General features: G+C 39.5%; 3 protein-coding genes across 3 annotated transcripts; 2 read left to right on the top strand and 1 right to left on the bottom strand.

Moving 5' to 3' along the window:
• The first annotated feature begins 72 nt into the window (after positions 1–72).
• Positions 73–1,659, top strand: LOC121779599 (heat stress transcription factor B-2b-like). Its single transcript, XM_042176940.1, has 3 exons — positions 73–238; positions 314–577; positions 665–1,659. The coding sequence occupies exons 2-3, from the start codon at positions 323–325 to the stop codon at positions 1,469–1,471; spliced, it is 1,062 nt and encodes a 353-aa protein (XP_042032874.1). The 5' UTR covers positions 73–238; positions 314–322; the 3' UTR covers positions 1,472–1,659.
• An 89-nt stretch (positions 1,660–1,748) lies between these two features.
• LOC121779598 (leucine-rich repeat receptor protein kinase EMS1-like) lies at positions 1,749–6,009 on the bottom strand. Its single transcript, XM_042176939.1, has one exon. It carries the CDS (start codon positions 5,825–5,827, stop codon positions 1,919–1,921), a length of 3,909 nt encoding a protein of 1,302 aa, XP_042032873.1. The 5' UTR covers positions 5,828–6,009; the 3' UTR covers positions 1,749–1,918.
• A 10,456-nt stretch (positions 6,010–16,465) lies between these two features.
• LOC121778813 (CEN-like protein 1) lies at positions 16,466–17,435 on the top strand. The gene is made up of 4 exons (XM_042176215.1): positions 16,466–16,889; positions 16,971–17,032; positions 17,100–17,140; positions 17,218–17,435. Exons 1-4 carry the CDS (start codon positions 16,689–16,691, stop codon positions 17,433–17,435), a joined length of 522 nt encoding a protein of 173 aa, XP_042032149.1. The 5' UTR covers positions 16,466–16,688.
• Positions 17,436–17,563: the final 128 nt, after the last annotated feature.

Genomic DNA, 17,563 nt, shown 5'->3' with positions numbered 1-17,563 from the left:
AACAACTCTCCTACCACCACGTCAGCGTGCCCCACCAAAGCTTCTCGTTCCTTCCTATCATTGCACTTTTCTCTCATTTTCTCATTTTTCTCTCTCTATCCCCTCATCATTTCCTCTTTCACTCCCTCTCTCTCTACCCATTTATTTGTGTCTTCAGAAGCTTCTGGAATTACCACACAAACCTGCACGCTTTCCCTCTCTGGAAATCAGATTTCAACAGACTTAAACGCCTCTAACTGTAAGTATAATATCCGTTTTCTTGATTGATTCAGCTTTGTTGCTTCGGAATTGATTGATTTTGATACGGTTGTAGCTGTGCGGCATGGCTCTGCTACCCGCGGATCGGAGCGGAAGCGGCGAATCCACGGCCGGCGATTCATCGCGGTCTCTTCCAACGCCGTTTCTGACGAAGACATATCAGCTCGTGGACGACCCGGCGATCGATGACGTCATCTCTTGGAACGAGGATGGATCTGGTTTTATCGTTTGGAATCCGACGGAGTTCGCCAGAGATTTGCTCCCCAAGTATTTCAAGCACAATAATTTCTCTAGTTTTGTTCGTCAGCTGAACACCTACGTAAGCTCGATAATCTGTATCTGTGGTTGAAAATTGAAATTCATGTTTCCGGTTGTTGACGGAGAAAATTTTATGTTGAATTCTTAGGGATTCAGGAAGGTTATGCCGGATCGATGGGAATTCTCCAACGAATGCTTCCGGAGAAGTGAGAAGAAGCTTTTATGCGACATTCAGCGCCGGAAAATTGCGTCATCGTCGTCGGTCGTAGTGGCTGCTGCTGCGGCGGCCACGGTGGTGCTGCCAACAATAGCCGCGCCGCGGACGGTTTCTCCGTCCGACTCCAGCGAGGAGCAGGTGATTTCTTCTTCCAATTCACCAGCGAGGACGCGCGACTTCAGCGGCGGCACATCGGAGCTGATTGGCGAGAACGAGAGGCTGAGAAAGGAAAACTCGCATCTCAACAAAGAGTTGAGCCAGATGAAGAATCTATGCAACAATATTTTCACTCTGATGTCGAATTACGCCGGCGGCAGTAAGAGCAACAACGGCGGCAGCAGCAGCAGCGGCGACCAACAAACGCACAGCTGCAAGCTCTCCGTGGCTGACAACGCGATGAAGCCACTGGATCTCCTTCCGATGACGAAATTCTGTGAGGAGATGCAGACCGCCGTCGTCGCGGCTGCGGCTGCGGCTGCGGCTGCGAACGCCGCCGAGGAGAGCCACATCAGATCGGCGGCGGAGGAAATAAGCGCGAGATTGTTCGGCGTGCCGATCGGAATGAAGCGTGGGAGGGAAGGGGAAGGTAGCTCGGCGGAGCACGGTATGGATTTGCAGCTGCAGCAACCGATGGGTGACGTGAAATCTGAGCCAATGGATCTAGAGAGCAGCGGCGACGATCGGGAGTCATCGTGGCTGACGCGGTGCAGCTCGAGAAATCGGAGGGCTCTTAATTGATGGGTGTTAGGTGTGTGGTGGGGAGCATCGCAGAGGATAGATCTTTTGGTAAAATATGTTTTAGATTAGTGTAGAAGCGCGTGTATGTGCGTGATGAGGCACGTGCGAAACAGACTCCCGTTTTCCGGAAGGTTCCTAAACTAAGTCTTTTTTTTGTATTTTATTTAAAAAGAGGCTATTTTTGTTTATATGGTTCGTTCTGAATATTTCTCTGTTTTTTTTTGAGAAAAAAGTTCATTTTCATTTGTAATACTACTAATTCATAGTGGAGTATTCATAATAAAAGAGACCTGAATATGATTATACGGTTATACCAATAGATGATTTTGTGGTACACAAGCCACACTATACCACATAAGTAATGTAAGTATGCTAGAGAAAATAGTAGTAACTGCCAACCCATACATAAAGTGGATATTCATATTATTAACATTATACCTAACCAAGTTACTCCTCTTGGATCACTTTCAAGGACTTCAACACACGAAGCATAGTTGGCCGATTTGGTGGATTCTCAGACAGGCAAATCAAAGCAATTTTGAGAGTCCTAAGCATCATCTGCTTCGAATTAGCGTCAAGAACGGCCGGATCAAGCACATCGACAGCCTGCCCGTTCTTGACCTTTAGGAACACCCACCCCACCAAGTTCCCCCCTTCAATGTCCTTGAAGTCCGGTCCCGTTGGCTCCTTCCCAGTCAGCAGCTCGAGCAGGATCACACCAAAGCTGTAGACGTCCCCCCTTGTCGTGGCCTTCCAGCTCTGCCCATACTCAGGCGGGATATACCCAAACGTCCCAGCAATGTCCGTGCTCACATGAGTCTCGCAGGCGCTGATCAGCCTCGCCAGCCCAAAATCAGCAACTTTTGGCTCGAAATCATCGTTCACTAGGATGTTGCTCGCCTTGATATCCCGGTGGATGATGTGTGGAATGAACCCATGGTGAAGAAAAGCCAAGCCACGGGCAGCACCAAGGGCTATCTTGAATCGCCTGCTCCAATCCAAGACAGGGTGAGAACCCGTCCCTGTCTGGTTTCTCAGCCACTGATCCAAGCTCCCGTTCGCCATATACTCGTAAACGAGCACCTTCTCCTCTCCATACGAGCAGTAGCCAAGCAGAGAAACCAGGTTCCGGTGCTTCACCTTCCCAAGAGTCTCCATCTCCGCCAAAAACTCCCTCTGCCCCTGAGTTTTCGACTGGCTGAGCTTCTTCACAGCGACTATCTTCCCCTCGGGCAAGGTGGCCTTGTACACCGTCCCAAAACCACCATCCCCGATAATGTTGCTCTTGCAGAAGTTGTTGGTGGCCTCGAGTATGTCAACCAACGTCAGTTTGAGGAGAGGCTGCTCAAACATCGCGATGTTGATGCTCAACGGCTCCTTTGATCTGCTGCTACTGCTCAAGAAATACAGATTCTGCTCATCCGAGCTATTCAACTTGCTGCTGTCTCCGCTCGCCTCAAGGTCGTTCTTGCCGCTTCGATTACTCCAGATTCGCAACACAATAACCACAGAGAGGGCTACCAAAACCACCCCAACGACAAGCGATGTCAGCCCCCAAACATTCAAGAACGGCGACCTTCTAGGAAAGCTCTTCATAGGGCATCTCAACCCCACAATTCCACCACACAAATTCTTGTTTCCAGCCAGTGCATCCCTCGTCAAGTTCAAGCACATCCCGTTTCTTGGAACCGGGCCCTCAAGCTTGTTCTCAGAGAGATCCAAGAACAAGAGATTGTTCAAACCACATAATTCCTCCGGAATCCCCCCATGGAGCATGTTATCAGAGAGATCAAGATACTCGAGCTGAGCAAGATCTCCAATATCAGATGGAACCACACCGGTCAAATCATTACCATGAAGATCCAACACTGTCAAGTACGACACATTCCCCAACGAACTTGGCAAGTCCCCAGTGAGAGAATTGCCACTCAAATTCACAAACACAACTCGCCACGCCCCAGAATCGTTGAACAGGCCGTCTAAATGGCCAGAGAGCCGGTTCTGCTGAGCATAAAAACCAACAAGATTCTCCATTCCAGATAGTGCACTGGGAAGCTCATTGCTTAGCATATTAAAGCTCAAATCCAAATGAGTAAGTCCAACTAAGTTGCCCAAATCAGGAGGAACCGAACCACTTAACATATTCGAAGACAAATTAAGCTTCACCAATCCACTTAACCTACCAAGACTCTTCGGAATCGACCCTACAAACTTGTTATTACCTAAATGGAAACCTTGCAACTTAACACAATCACCAAATTCAAATGGAATGTTACCAGATAGCAAGTTACCAGACAAATCGAGAGTCGTGAGATTGGCTAAATGAGCCAAGGACCTCGGTATCACTCCAGATAGCAAGTTGTTGCTGAGAAGAAGATCAACAACTACCATACACTTCCCTAGCTCATCCGGGATCGCTCCACTCAACCTGTTGTTGGAGAGATCATACACACCGTGATGCTGCACATAGCTCGAATCAGGAATGCTCGAAACCTGCTGGAAATACTTGGATTCCTTCCAAGGAATCTCACCGGAGAGATTGTTATATGACAAAATGAGGCATTGCAACTGAGTCAATTCCACAAGTTCTTGTGGGATGGAGCTGTTTAACATGTTGTTCCCCAAATCCAACGTGGCGAGAGCAGTGCAGTTGCCGAGCTCTGCTGGAAGAGGCCCACGAAGGAAATTCGAGTTCATGTCGAAAACCGAGAGAGAAGACAGCCTCCCAATCTCTGCCGGAATGGTGCCGGTTATCCGGTTGTTGGGAAGGACAATACTCTGCAACGACGCCGCATTGCCAATTTGAGAAGGAAGAAAGCCCTCTAACTGATTACTAGCTGCGGAAAATTCAATCAAAGACAATGAGCTCCATAGGGATACAGGAATTGGACCGGTGAAATTGTTGGAATCCAATTCGAGACTTATTAATTGGAGATTAGATAAATAATCAGGGATGGAGCCAATGATCTGATTATCAATCAGCTTCAACTGAGTCAAATTCCCACAATTCTTGAAAGTTTCTTCGATACTTCCAGTTAGGAAGTTGTCTTCAAGCTCCACCTCCTCCAACAGAGCAGCATTACAGAGCTCCTTCGGAATCTCACCGCTGAGCATGTTACTCCCCAAGCTAAGGTGGCTAAGCGCCGAGCAATTCCCAATTTGGGGTGGAATTTTACCGGAAAATCTGTTGTTGGAGAGCAAAATTGAATCAATCTGCGTCCATTTCCCGAGCCAAGAAGGCAATTCGCCGGAGAGCTGATTCTTCTCAGCAGAAAACGTCGTCAGAGACGGCAGTTCGGAGAGCGACTCCGGTAAAGCTCCGGTGATTGAATTGAAAGAGATGAGCAATAGGTTTAAGTTTCTGCATTTCCCAATCTCCGACGGTATGCTTCCGTTGAGCTCGGATTCGACGAGATTTAGCACTGTCAAATTCTGCAATTCTCCAAAGCTCTTCGGGATTGAGCACTGCAGCGGATTGAAGGAGAGATCGAGCTTGCTTAATGACTTCAACTTTGAGAATGATTCCGGTAGCGGGCCGTTGATCGAGCATGACGGCGCGGAGAGGATTTCGAGATTAGAAAGACGGCCGATTTCCGGTGGAAGCACGCCGGAGAAATGATTCTCTCCGATGTAAAGCTCGGTGAGGGAGGAGAGCTCTCCGAGCTGCGGCGGTATGCTGCCGGAGAGGGAGTTGTTGGAGACGTCAAACGAGGCTAAAAATCGCAGCTTCGAGAACAAATTCGAGGGCAGAGCACCGGTGAGTAAGTTGCTCCCTATCGCCAGAGTCTGCAATCGGGTTAAATTCCCAATGTGGGCAGGGATGTTTCCGGCGATTGCATTTCCGGAGAGATCAAAAGTTTCGAGCTTCGTTAACTTCCCCAGCTCCGGCGGAATCCTCCCCGTGAGGAAATTGGGGCCGAGTCGCAACGTTTGGAGACTGGTCAGCTCACCGAGCCCGGCCTGGAGCTCGCCGGAGATACGATTGTAGCCCAAGCTGAGGGTTTTCAAAGCTGTGAGTGAGCTGATTTCGTGGGAAATTTCTCCGGTGAAGTCGTTGGAGGAGAGATCGAGGACGGTGAGGGCGGTGAGGGAGAAGAGGGAAGCGGGGAAACGGCCACTGAGTTGGCGAGTTGAGAGGACGAGCGAGGTGACTCGGTCGCCGTCGCAGAGAACTCCGTTCCATCTGCAGTGGGAGATTGAAGGGCTCCACGAAGAGAGAGCTTCCGGGTTTTGGAGAGAGTTCTTGAAGGAGAGGAGGGCGTCTCTGTCGGAGGCTTGTGAAAGCGTGAAACTGGAAAGGAGTGCGAGAATGGCGTAGAACAGGGTGAGCGACGCCGACGCCGACGCCGACGCCATTCCTTTCGTCAATGGTGGAGAATTGGGAAGGGCGGGTGAGTGTATGGGAAGATGCAGTTTTGATTTCTTGGGAAATCAGTGGAAGTGTGTGACAGTAGGGAGAGTTTCTTGAGAATTGAAAAGGGAAGAGAGAGAGAGAGGGAGAGAAGGTACAGTTTGTTGGGAACACGAAGAGGACATTGTTTTTGTTGAACGATTTGAAATAAATTTCAAGGAGATGAAATGTTTTATGATGGGATTGACCATGCTAGGACGGCGTCGTTTGAACAGGTGGTGGGGTCCCAAAACCCGAAAAAGAGCATTTGTAGACGACGAAGTGTGTCAGTCAGTCTTCAACTTACTATAATGCCCTTCTTCCTATTTCACATCACAGTACATACTAGTAATATTATGAGAGAAAAATGATGATTTATGATCATTCTTTTTTAATTCTTCTCCCTAAATGTCTCAAACGGTTTCGACAAATACACTCGAGGGAAGTTCCTAGGGAAAGTTGGGTGCCATGTTAGGGGTCAATCACTACTCTTTCGGATGGACTTTGGCCTCCTTACAGGGCTTTCGTCTTGTTAAAGGTGAAGTGTTCTAATTTTTAATCACGCCAATTAGATATATGAGATATTATGAGTGGACAAATAACTTACTTTAGTTGATAGAATATGTTTGAGAGTGCAAAAATGATGTTTTATGTATAGAAAATGGTCAATGAAATCCGATAGCTTCCACTGAACAAAAATATCCCAAACAGCTCAGGTCGAGCTCTAGAAAATATATTTAGAGGGAGGTTTTCCGTGAAAAGCTCGAGTGCATCAGCAGTTGGAGGTCAATGGTGAATCTTTCAAAATGACTTATTTAACATAGGAGTATCATTTTAACCCGTCAATTAAATAATGATATATTATGAGTGATATAGAGCACCAGAAGCACTTATTAATATGTTTATTTCTTTTGAACTATATCTTATTATATTTATTACTCCATAATATCTAGTGGGGTATAAAAGTAAATTGAAGCCGAAATTAAACTGCATGCCACTGAATAATAAAATACGCATGTATTTGCATGAGGCAAAAAAATTTGTTGGCTTTTACCCACGTAGTAGGTCCATGCTTTTAACTTATTTATTTTAATTTATTTTAATTCTTACTCCTAGTTTTAATGGTTTTTGTCACACACATAAATAGTGATTGAACTTGGTTGGTGGTGAGAAATATATTTCTGTATCTAACTTTCATTAATTATGTGTGTGGGATTTAATACTAAGAAACAGATAGATGACAAAAAATTGCAGGTAGAAATGATTTCTATGTCAATAACAAGTTTATATTCACTATCTACATCACTGCAACCAAATAAATTCATAGGAGTATATTACATGTATATAAAATGGATATACTGTTATATTAAAAATATTTAATCAGTGTCAGTATTTTAAAAACAACTACTACTATTATTCAGCCAATCATTTTTCACACAAAAGATATATTCGTAGTACATAATAAACAATTCATAACAAAAAATACGCAAAATGTATAGAACTATTTTTATTTGAACCATAATTACTTAAAAATTAATTTATTCCATCTTTTGTCCTTCAAAAAATTCACTGTTTTTAACTTTTACTACTAATATTCTTCTTAAACAAAAATACTAGTTAAACATAGGGAATGACAGTGTAGCCCGCAACCTGTGGGCTGGCCCGAATAGCCTGCCAAATTTATAGGATTATGGTCGGAAATTTCTAGCCCGATAAGCCCGCACCCGATTAACCCGCAACCCGTTAGTGCCAGACCCGATAAACTGATAAAATTTCTGTTATTCTATTATTTTACTCCTAATTCGACACTTCATTGACTAGTTTTATGATAAAGATAACTAAAAAATAAATTTTAATTTTATATTAAATATACAAATTATATATTGAATTTTTATTAATATAATAATTGATGAATAAATTAAACTCACTAAACGAATATTTAAATCTCTAAAACATGTATTAAAATTTCATGAAATATCTCAAATATTAGTATTTGATCATGTTTATGATTGAGTTTAAGCGTATATCTCAAATGTATCATAATTAAATATTTTATATTTTATAAATATAACTAATTTTCATCATGATTTATTAGATGATCACATCATCTTATAGGTAGCAACCCGATTAACCCGAACTTTTAGGGTTAGGTTGAACTTTTATAACCCGAAAAAATACAAACCGATTAGTCCGCACTCGATTGACCCGAAACCCGATGGGCCGACCCGATTGACATCCCTAGCTAAACATGAATGGTGAAAGGCAAAATCATCTCATTAATGAGAAATTTGGAGACTTGATTGGTTGTATTGTATGCATCTTGGAAAATGATTTTCTGTTCTGCCGAATCATAACATTTTAAGAACATAAATTAAATACTGTAATTTTTAATTGGAAACTTTAATTCAAATATTTGCTTGGATGCACTTGGAATGATCTCTTCGCCCGTAGGAAGATAAATTAAATACAAAACTGTTCATTCCCAATCAAAAAATAAATAAAAGATCACAAAAAATAAAAAAAATGTGGTTTTCTTATGGCTAGAAACATATTAACTCTAATTATATCACCCCATCCTACATATCAATAGTATAAATATCACATGTAGAGTAGATGTTAGTGGTAATTTTTGCATTGGGTGAGCATTCGAAATCGAACGACTAATCTACGTATGTTGTGACCTTAATTAGAAGACAAATAAAGTGAAAATGATAGTCGATATTATCGGAAATGGGCACAGTGAAAAAGGTCGCGGAAGGAATAGGAACATGGGTTAGAGCATCCACAATAGCGCCTAGCGCACCGCCTAGCCGAGCGCCGGCGCTAGGCGGTGCGCTAGGCGAACTATTGCAGCCGCCTAGCCGATTTCGCGGAAAAAAAACCGCCTAGCGCTCGGCGGTTCCGCGGCGCTAGGCGGTGCGCTAGGCGATCCGCTAGGTGCTATTGCAGCGTCCGGATCGCCTAGCGCGAATTTTTAATTTATTTTTTTTATTCCGAAACACTATATATACGCGACTTGCCTGTCATTTTCATTCACACCACTTGTATTAACGAGTACTCTCTCTATCTAAATTTCTGTACAAGATCAACAACGGTAAATGGATCTCAACAACGAGCCTACTTCAGGGTGTAGCGGATCTCAAACTCCCCCGATCCCCGTGGGAGGTGGATGGAGTCAGATGCACCCGAGTCAGATGCACCCATACTACAACATGTACCCGTGGCAGCAGATGATGCCCGGGATACCAGCGGGGGGGGGAGTCCGTCGGGGGCGTTTCCGGCGATGTCGGGGTGGGCACCCAGTGTCCAGATGCCGGGGTGGGCACCCGGAATGCAGATGATGCCCGGCGGGGTACCGGCGACACAGGGGACGCCGGGGGACGTCTATCGCCCCAGTGTTGATTTTTCGACTGGTTCGTCGCACACATCGACGCCAACGGAGGCTGCGCCTCCGGCCCAGTTTGACACTTTCTCCTTCGATGACTTGGGGATAGATCTTTCCGGTATTCCGGATGCTCCCGTTCAAACGGGGGGCGCAGGGCGGGGTCGGGGCGCCCCAAAGAAGAAAGGCAAGGGGAAAAGGGTCGGCGAGTCCTCGCAGCCGGGTGAGGACGACAACGCGGTACGGAGGAGGTGGACGGACGCGGAGAACGTCGCGCTGTCCAAGGCGTGGGTGAGTGTTTGCGACGATCCTCTCGTTTCGAACAACCAGAGGATTGTCAACTTGTGGGGCAAGATAGCAGCAGCCTACCAGAGGTTTTGCCTGGAGGGGAGGCCACGCAATGGGGAGGATTGCCGGAAGGCGTGGGACCGAATCAGGGTTGCGGTCTCCCGATTTTCAGGCTTGTACACCAACGCCCTCCGCATGATGAGCAGTGGGCAAACTGAGGACGACTGCAGGAGGATAGCGGAGAAAGCCTTCCCCCTGAAGGGGGTGTACAAGAACTTCACCTACTTGAACTGCTATCTTGTGCTGAACGACTCCGAGAAGTTCCGAGTAGGTGTCGACTCTGGCTGGCCGAAGAAGCAACGGCTGAACTATTCCGGTGATTTCAGCGGCAGTAGCGGTGGTTCCCACGACCTCCCTGAGACGGCCCAGGAGGTCCCGACCCCTCGTTCGTTTGCTCGCCGTACTCGCCCGGTTGGGCACAGGCGGGCTCAACGGGAGGCGATGGGGGTCGCCGGGGGTTCACAGGAGGTCCAGTAGGCATCCCCCCTTGGCCAATCCACAGCGGATCTCAAATTCTTCGCACGTCAACAAACGCGCGCTCAGATGGTCAAGACGATGGCCGAATGGCGGGCGGCGGTGGACCCCGTGGAGAAGAGTTTGCTTCAAACATTGCTCCTGAGCATGCAGGAGGATTTGGAGGCGGCACGGAGGGAAGCTGCCGGGAGTAGAGGCGAAGGCGATGGTGGCTACAGCGACGGAGGAGACGACGACGACGACGAGGAGTGAATTATTGTATTTTTTTTAATTATTGTACTTTTTTTTTATTATTGTAATATTTTTAAATTATTGTACTTTTTAAATTTTTAATAGTATTATTAATGTTTCCCGTATATGTCTCGTAAATTAAATTCCGTATATTGTGTGATTGTTAATTATGTCATTTTATATAATTGTTATTAGTGATGTGGCTATTGATGTGGCTGGGCTATTTATGATGTGGCTAGGCTATGGCTGGGCTATTTATGATCTGGCAGGAGGATTTTTAGTGCTGATAATGTGGCAGTGGCTAGGCTATGGCTGGGCTATTGCGGGATTATTCCTATTGTGGATGGCCTTACGAAGGGGGAAGTGAGAATTTGATGGGAACTAGACTAGACTATACTAGTCGATGGCCTTATGAAGGGGGAAGTGAGAATTTGATGGGGACTAGACTAGACTAGACTAGACACCAAAATCAAGTAGGTAAATGTGGCCCATATTTCAGCTGCATCTGACCAAATGCTTAAGGAATAAAAGATACCATCATTTGTTTTCTCACTTCCAAATTTGGCAACTTTATGTAAATATTATTTCCCTTTCCACTCCATCTTTTCCGTTTATGGAAAAGTAACTCGATTAGTAAACTTGATTAGGGATCAATCGGTAACCCTTTTCGTAATTGTTTCACCTAGCATAGGTTTAACAATTGAAACTAATAATATAACATATAACTGTCCCACATCGGTGTCAATAGAAAACTGAAACTAGTATATAAGTTTTATGGGGCCTTCCTCCTATCACCAATTGGTTTTAGGATGGAACCCATGGATTTCTATCATGGTATCAGAGTAGGTCGCCGCCTGTGGGTCAAATTTAATTGACCCAGCAGTATAACTGGGCTGAAACGAAAAAAATGACTAACCCAGCAGTATAACTGGGCTGAAAATTTGGGCCAGTGGTCCAACCGATCGAAAAAAAGAGCCGATCGTCCAATTGATCATAAAAAAGTCCAACCCCTCCAAGATTCACCTTGAAGGGATTGAGGGATTGTGTTACAATTGAAACTAAAAATATAACATATAACTGTCCCACATCGGTGTCAAGAGAAAACTGAAACTAGTATATAAGTCTCATGGGCCCCTCCTCCTCCTATCACCAATTGGTTTTAGAATGGAACCCATGGATTTCTATCAAAAAATGCTAAATTGTTTTATTTGTTGGATTTTATAAATTATTATTATTTAATTATATATACATTCTATTAATTATGAACGTGAGTGAGATATCAAAATCAATATTATAGAGTAATATAATAAGGATAAGTAGAAAAGATGCAGTCCCCTACAAGAACAGAAACATTGTGTTAAATGGAATTGGTTCCACAAATTAATTAGATGGAAATTCAATATGTGACTTTTATAATATGATATAAATTTATTAATTAGTTATTTTTGTTGGTGTGATGTAACTGTAGAAAACGTGCACGCTTAGATTTGTTTGGTTTGATACTCTGAAACCAATACTATTTGAAGAAACTGTAGAAAAGATTTTTATTTGACCATATATTTTTACTATTCAATATAGCCCTCATCACACACCACCTCTCTTGGGAACAGAGTTTAATTTTATTTTTTCATCTTTCATTTTGTTTGCAAATATTATTGGGCAATTCAATTTCAAGAAATAGGAATTAGAAATCGAAAATTGGTACATAAAGATTTTTTTATACGATTTTAATTACAATATGTAAGTGAGATTATAATGTTTTTTAGATGGAGACCTTTAGCAGAGTTTTAATTTATCAAGGGAGATGGCTACTTGTAACTAAAGTATTGATGGCATTTAGGTCAGTCATTGAATAAGCCCAATTACTATATATTTAATCACTTTTAATTTTTGTTAGTTGGGCCAAAGACCAAAAATATTTAGTCAGAGATGTATTAACATAAATTTGGCCCACCCCACCCCACCCACCCACCCACCCATCCATCAAAATCATTATAATATGAATGCTATTTGCTTTTGATAATACATAATAGTAGTATAACTTTTTCCATCTCCCATGAATTTAAAACCTCTATTACTTTTCACCGGTGTCCAATCTAAGATTTTGATGTTGGGACTTGATCTACGGTTGAACAATTGTGTGGATGTTAAAATTGTACAGCTAAAAAAGAATTAACAAAAATTGTATATACAAAATTGGACATTTTATTTAGGTATTTTCCATTTATAATTACATTGATGATTAATTAGTTTATATATCACATATTTACCTTTTCATAACTATTTAGGAAAAAATTAAGTTTGTTAATTAAATAACTACAGATTTAGGAAAGTATAAGTAGTTCTATCTTAAAGCTACATGATTATAGATAGATCAAAACTAAAAAGATGGATTCGTCACATTTTTCATCGTACATTTTACTAAAATCTTGGGTAAGTATTTAACGACTCAACACTTGAACTAAAAAGATTGATTCATCACATTTTTCATCAACACTAAAATTGACATATATAAAATTTTAGTCACTAAAAGAACGTCAGATAATGTATTTAAATATTTAAGATTATCATTCAACTAATTATAAATTATTATTTCAATTTTTAGTATTCCAACTAATTAAAGATTATTATTTTGATTTATTTATAATAAAAATAAACTAAAACAATAATAGTTATTCAAAACTAACTATTTCATTGTTAAATGGAATAGTAATGAAATTATAAATTATAAATATAACTACTTGTAAATATACTTAAGTAATTAGTATTGTCATCCAACTAATTAAATATTATCATGTCGATTTCCTTGAATACTATACATTTTGACTCGAAAATTATGAAATGAATATAACAATAAAAAAATAAATTAAAACAATAATGATCATTAAGTCAATTTACTTGTCTACTCTACATCTTGACTAAAAAATTATGAAATAAAATTAATTTATATATATATATATATATAATTATGTAGTAAAATGAAATTAAAACAATAATAGTCATTCACATTCAACTATTTTGTTATTATTTGCATCGAACTATTTTATGATTGAATTGCTCTAAAAATTATAAATGCAACTACATGTTTTACCTGTGTATACTTAATATCTAGTAGTATAAACACCCTTCATGTTAATTAAGAAAGAAATAATGATTAATATTTTATTAATATTAAAGAAAAATAACATAAAAATAAAAAGAAAACACAAAAAAATTAAATCATTATGACTATAAGGATTTTCTCATGTAGTTGACATTTCAGTTATAAAATTGTTTTATTATTTTAATTTATTTTTTTCGTATATTGAATTATTTCATTGTAACTATATTGATGATTTATATCGCATGACAATTTGGAATGAAATATTAACAAAACAAACCCAAACAAGTTACGAAAAAATAATATGAATGACAAAAAAACTAGATACTAAACTATAAAATGATCAAATACAAATTTCTTTTAAAAAATAAATAGTACAGTACGTTATTAAATTATATACTACTAGTATTTATTTTATAATTAAATATAGTAATTTAATTATGTAGTGTGTTAATCAATATTACCATAAATAGTTTAAAACCTAAATCAATGATATTTTCCTAAACTAGTACAGTTAGAATTATCCAAAATTAATTACTAAGGGTAAATTAGTCATACAATTATAGGGTATTTTGTATATACAATTGTTGTTAATTTATCTTTTCTCATAATTTAATTGTGCTGATTTGGAAATCTTAATATTTGATTGCCTAGAACTTATTGCTGCCAGCTTCTTCATCTTCTACTTATTTATTAGCCATTTATTGCTTAATTACTTCGCAACTACTTTTTTATCACCTCCATATTAGCTAAGTCGCGTAAAAGATCATTGATTACAACATCTTAAATGAAAATAATTATATATTACGTTTTTAAGGAATTATAGTCAAGTTTTGCATCACTGGAGTTCAAAATTCAAATTCAATGTCCCAATATTAATATTTTGTACTTATTTCCTCATTATTAATTTAACAATAATAATTACTAACAACAACAAAATATAGCTAATAATCTATTACTAGTTACAAAGTAAACTATACTATTAATACTAATTATATTTTGTGTCAATAATTAAACTATTTATCCCCAATCAACTATTATACTAAATTTTTGTGTAAATAGACTATTTTGGTTAAATAAAATATCAATTCTCTCAAATTTTGACTAGATTACAATTTACATGTAAAATCTCAGTGGGCTGGGCTTTATCTACATCTATATGAGAATATTTTGTATGACAAATTTAAAAACCTCTTTACACGAAAAATATAGTACTCCTGAATGAAAAAAGTACAAAAATGTTGAAGAACATCTAAATGATATATCAATAGTATTTCACCTTCCTTCCCCAAGAAAAAAAGGAATTCATTGTTTGATTGCTTAGTAGATTCATAATTAAATAGATACTCCATAAAATATGTTTGGAGAGATTCTTGAATTTTTTTTAACGATTACTACACATATATTAGGGAACAAGTGTTTTTATTTACGGGTTTTAGCAGAAGCGAGGTTCCGATAAAACATGACTGAAGTAGTAATAAAGTCCGATGATACTAAAACAAAGGCAGAGCACGACGTTGGTCCTAACTCGGACGTTCAGGCTAGATTCTCATGCATCCAACTTTCTAGTATTTGATTGAATACCATCAAATAATATGCATATTCCTCACCTATATAAAGGACAAGTGGCTACATTTCCATAAATACGAAAATACTAGACTTTCTTTTATTTTCTAGGTGACACTAGAGTGTCTTTTTGTTGTACAAATGTACAGCTACGAAAATGAAATTTGAATGCAATTTTCCCATATTTTTTAACTATTCTTTTTGAATACTAGTAATCAATAATTATTTTGTAGATAGAAATCATAAATTTGAGATAAGATATAAGATATTGAATTTAAATTTATTGTTACGACTGTAGGATGTAGCCTACAAAAACAATAGAATAGTAGTAGTAGTTGTTGAAAAGAAGATAGAGAATAATGTCCCACTTTTTCTAATATAGAATACATTTATAATGTTATAAAATATTGAGACTGTTTTATATGAAATCGGTTAATATTTATATGCATACTTGTTTGTTAAGGATATATTTCTAATGTTAAATAGTGCTATTTGTCCTTAAATGTACTAACTTTCACCATTTTTTTGTTTTTCCAGTATCTTTTTAAATGCAAATTCAGTTTTTTTTTTTAATTTTCCCGGGTCCGTCAATTAATTCATATCAAAATAACATGTTGGGGGTATCCTTGAATGATTTTAATTTGATCTAAATTGCTTGTTAGGGAAACGAATTAGAAAAGCAGTAGGTTCGTGTAATTGAATCAAAAGAAAAAGTTCAGATGAAACACTAGAAATTGTTTGTAAACAAAAAAACACGTCCAATTATAAGTCACAAGAGCCCCTTAAAATTTGCCCAATATTTGAGTTTAGTTATGAATAACGTCTCATAAATTTTTGCCTGGTCAATAAAATGCACATTTATGTTTAATCCATGCAAAAAATAGGAGTATAATATAATACCTAAAGAAGCATATAACTAAATAATCCAAAGGGTCGGTTCCAGAACACATCAAAACATACTTTTTAAAAGAATAAAATAACAATATATAGCTCCACAAGAGGAAACCACACATGATTGACACCCACATGCTATTTAATTGATCAAAGAATTTCCACAAAATGTTTAGTCATTCCATTTCTGGCAAAGCATCCTTCCAAGGATAAGACACTTATGATCCCTTTATTAATTTAATTTTTCCCTTCTCATGTGTATTGTAGTTAGAGAAGCACCTCAAAAGTTGAATTCCCATTTGCTCAAGATATCATATTATAGTGACAAAAGTTATATTCCAAATTCCCCTCCAGCCAATCACACCATGACATTTTGTATTTTATTGCTACTAGATTGCTTGGGAAATGGCAAACTCCCAATTAACATACAAGGTCAAAAAGCACTTGCAACAAATCAATGGTTGGGCAACTAAAAATCAAGATTTTGTCACATTGAGTTTGAGTAATACCACCTTAGCAATCTCTAGTGCCACAAATTGTTGATGGACTAAAAGGGTTTCATAAATATAGTTTTTTTTTCAATCAGTTGAATTAAATATGTTAGAGTTCTGGAAGAAACAATGCTCTATTCCATCTCCCAAAAGTTGATGAATTGCCATCTTAGTAGCAAAGTTCTATCAAACAACTATTGTTTGCATGCAAGAGATTCCTAAGAATCTCTTCAACTTCAAATCCCCACTATAAAATGCACCCTCACAACTTCAACATCTCTCACAATACAAAGAAAAAACAAGAACAAGCTTGTATAGCTGCATTCTGAGTGAGTTCTTGCACAATGTCGAGGATGCTAGATTCGCTGTCCGTAGGCCGGGTTGTGGGGGAAGTCGTGGACAGCTTCGTACCGTGTGTGAAGCTGGTTGTGACATACAACAGCAACAAGCAAGTCTGCAATGGCCATGAGCTCATGCCCTCTGTCATTGTGTCGAAACCACGAGTTGATATTGGTGGAGAAGACATGAGGGCTGCTTACACTCTTGTATGTATTCTAGCTATCACTCTTTCTCTCTCTGTGTGTAGTGTGGTTTTATCACACATTTTTATACATGGCTTTTTGTAGGTCATGACTGATCCTGATGTTCCTGGCCCTAGTGATCCATACATGAGGGAGCATCTCCACTGGTTAGTGTCACATTTATTCATCAACTTTGATCAAACTTAAATCTTATGATTTCATTTTTATTTTCAGGATAGTTACAGACATCCCAGGCACCACTGATGCATCTTTTGGTATGAATCTTATTTGTTGCATAGCATAAATTTATCAAAAAATATTGCTTTTTTAAAGATTAATGATTTTATGGCAGGAAGGGAGATTTTGGGCTATGAGGTTCCGAAGCCGGTGATTGGCATCCATCGCTATGTGTTCCTGTTGTTCAAGCAGAGAGGCAGACAGACAGTGAGGCCACCGGCTTCGAGAGATTACTTCAACACAAGGGGATTTGCAGAAGAGAATGGCTTGGGATTGCCAGTTGCTGCTGTCTATTTCAATGCACAAAGAGAGACTGCCTGCAGAAGAAGATGAACCTAAATCAACCAACCAATAAACAAACATGGATCAATAATTGTAAAAGTTTGTTATTTTCTAATTAAACAAAAAAATAAAACCCTATTGACAAGGTTTTGGGAACTATTAATTGGTCCCCACCAACT

Source organism: Salvia splendens, chromosome 19, assembly GCF_004379255.2.
Source record: "Salvia splendens isolate huo1 chromosome 19, SspV2, whole genome shotgun sequence".
NCBI classification, from domain to species: Eukaryota; Viridiplantae; Streptophyta; class Magnoliopsida; order Lamiales; family Lamiaceae; genus Salvia; species Salvia splendens.
The sequence above is the reverse complement of the archived record's forward strand: the minus strand, read 5'-3'. Positions and strand labels throughout refer to the sequence as shown.

What these genes read in the sequence shown, in the direction of transcription:
- LOC121779599 (XM_042176940.1), top strand. Translation starts at nt 323, where the DNA reads ATGGCTCTGCTACCCGCGGATCGGAGCGGAAGCGGCGAATCCACGGCC. An exon ending in TTCGTCAGCTGAACACCTAC is followed by an intron (nt 578 to 664) that starts GTAAGCTCGATA and finishes TTGAATTCTTAG; the next exon opens with GGATTCAGGAAGGTTATGCC.
- LOC121778813 (XM_042176215.1), top strand. Translation starts at nt 16,689, where the DNA reads ATGTCGAGGATGCTAGATTCGCTGTCCGTAGGCCGGGTTGTGGGGGAA. An exon ending in TGAGGGCTGCTTACACTCTT is followed by an intron (nt 16,890 to 16,970) that starts GTATGTATTCTA and finishes GGCTTTTTGTAG; the next exon opens with GTCATGACTGATCCTGATGT. An exon ending in ATGAGGGAGCATCTCCACTG is followed by an intron (nt 17,033 to 17,099) that starts GTTAGTGTCACA and finishes TTTTATTTTCAG; the next exon opens with GATAGTTACAGACATCCCAG.
- LOC121779598 (XM_042176939.1), bottom strand. Translation starts at nt 5,827, where the DNA reads ATGGCGTCGGCGTCGGCGTCGGCGTCGCTCACCCTGTTCTACGCCATT.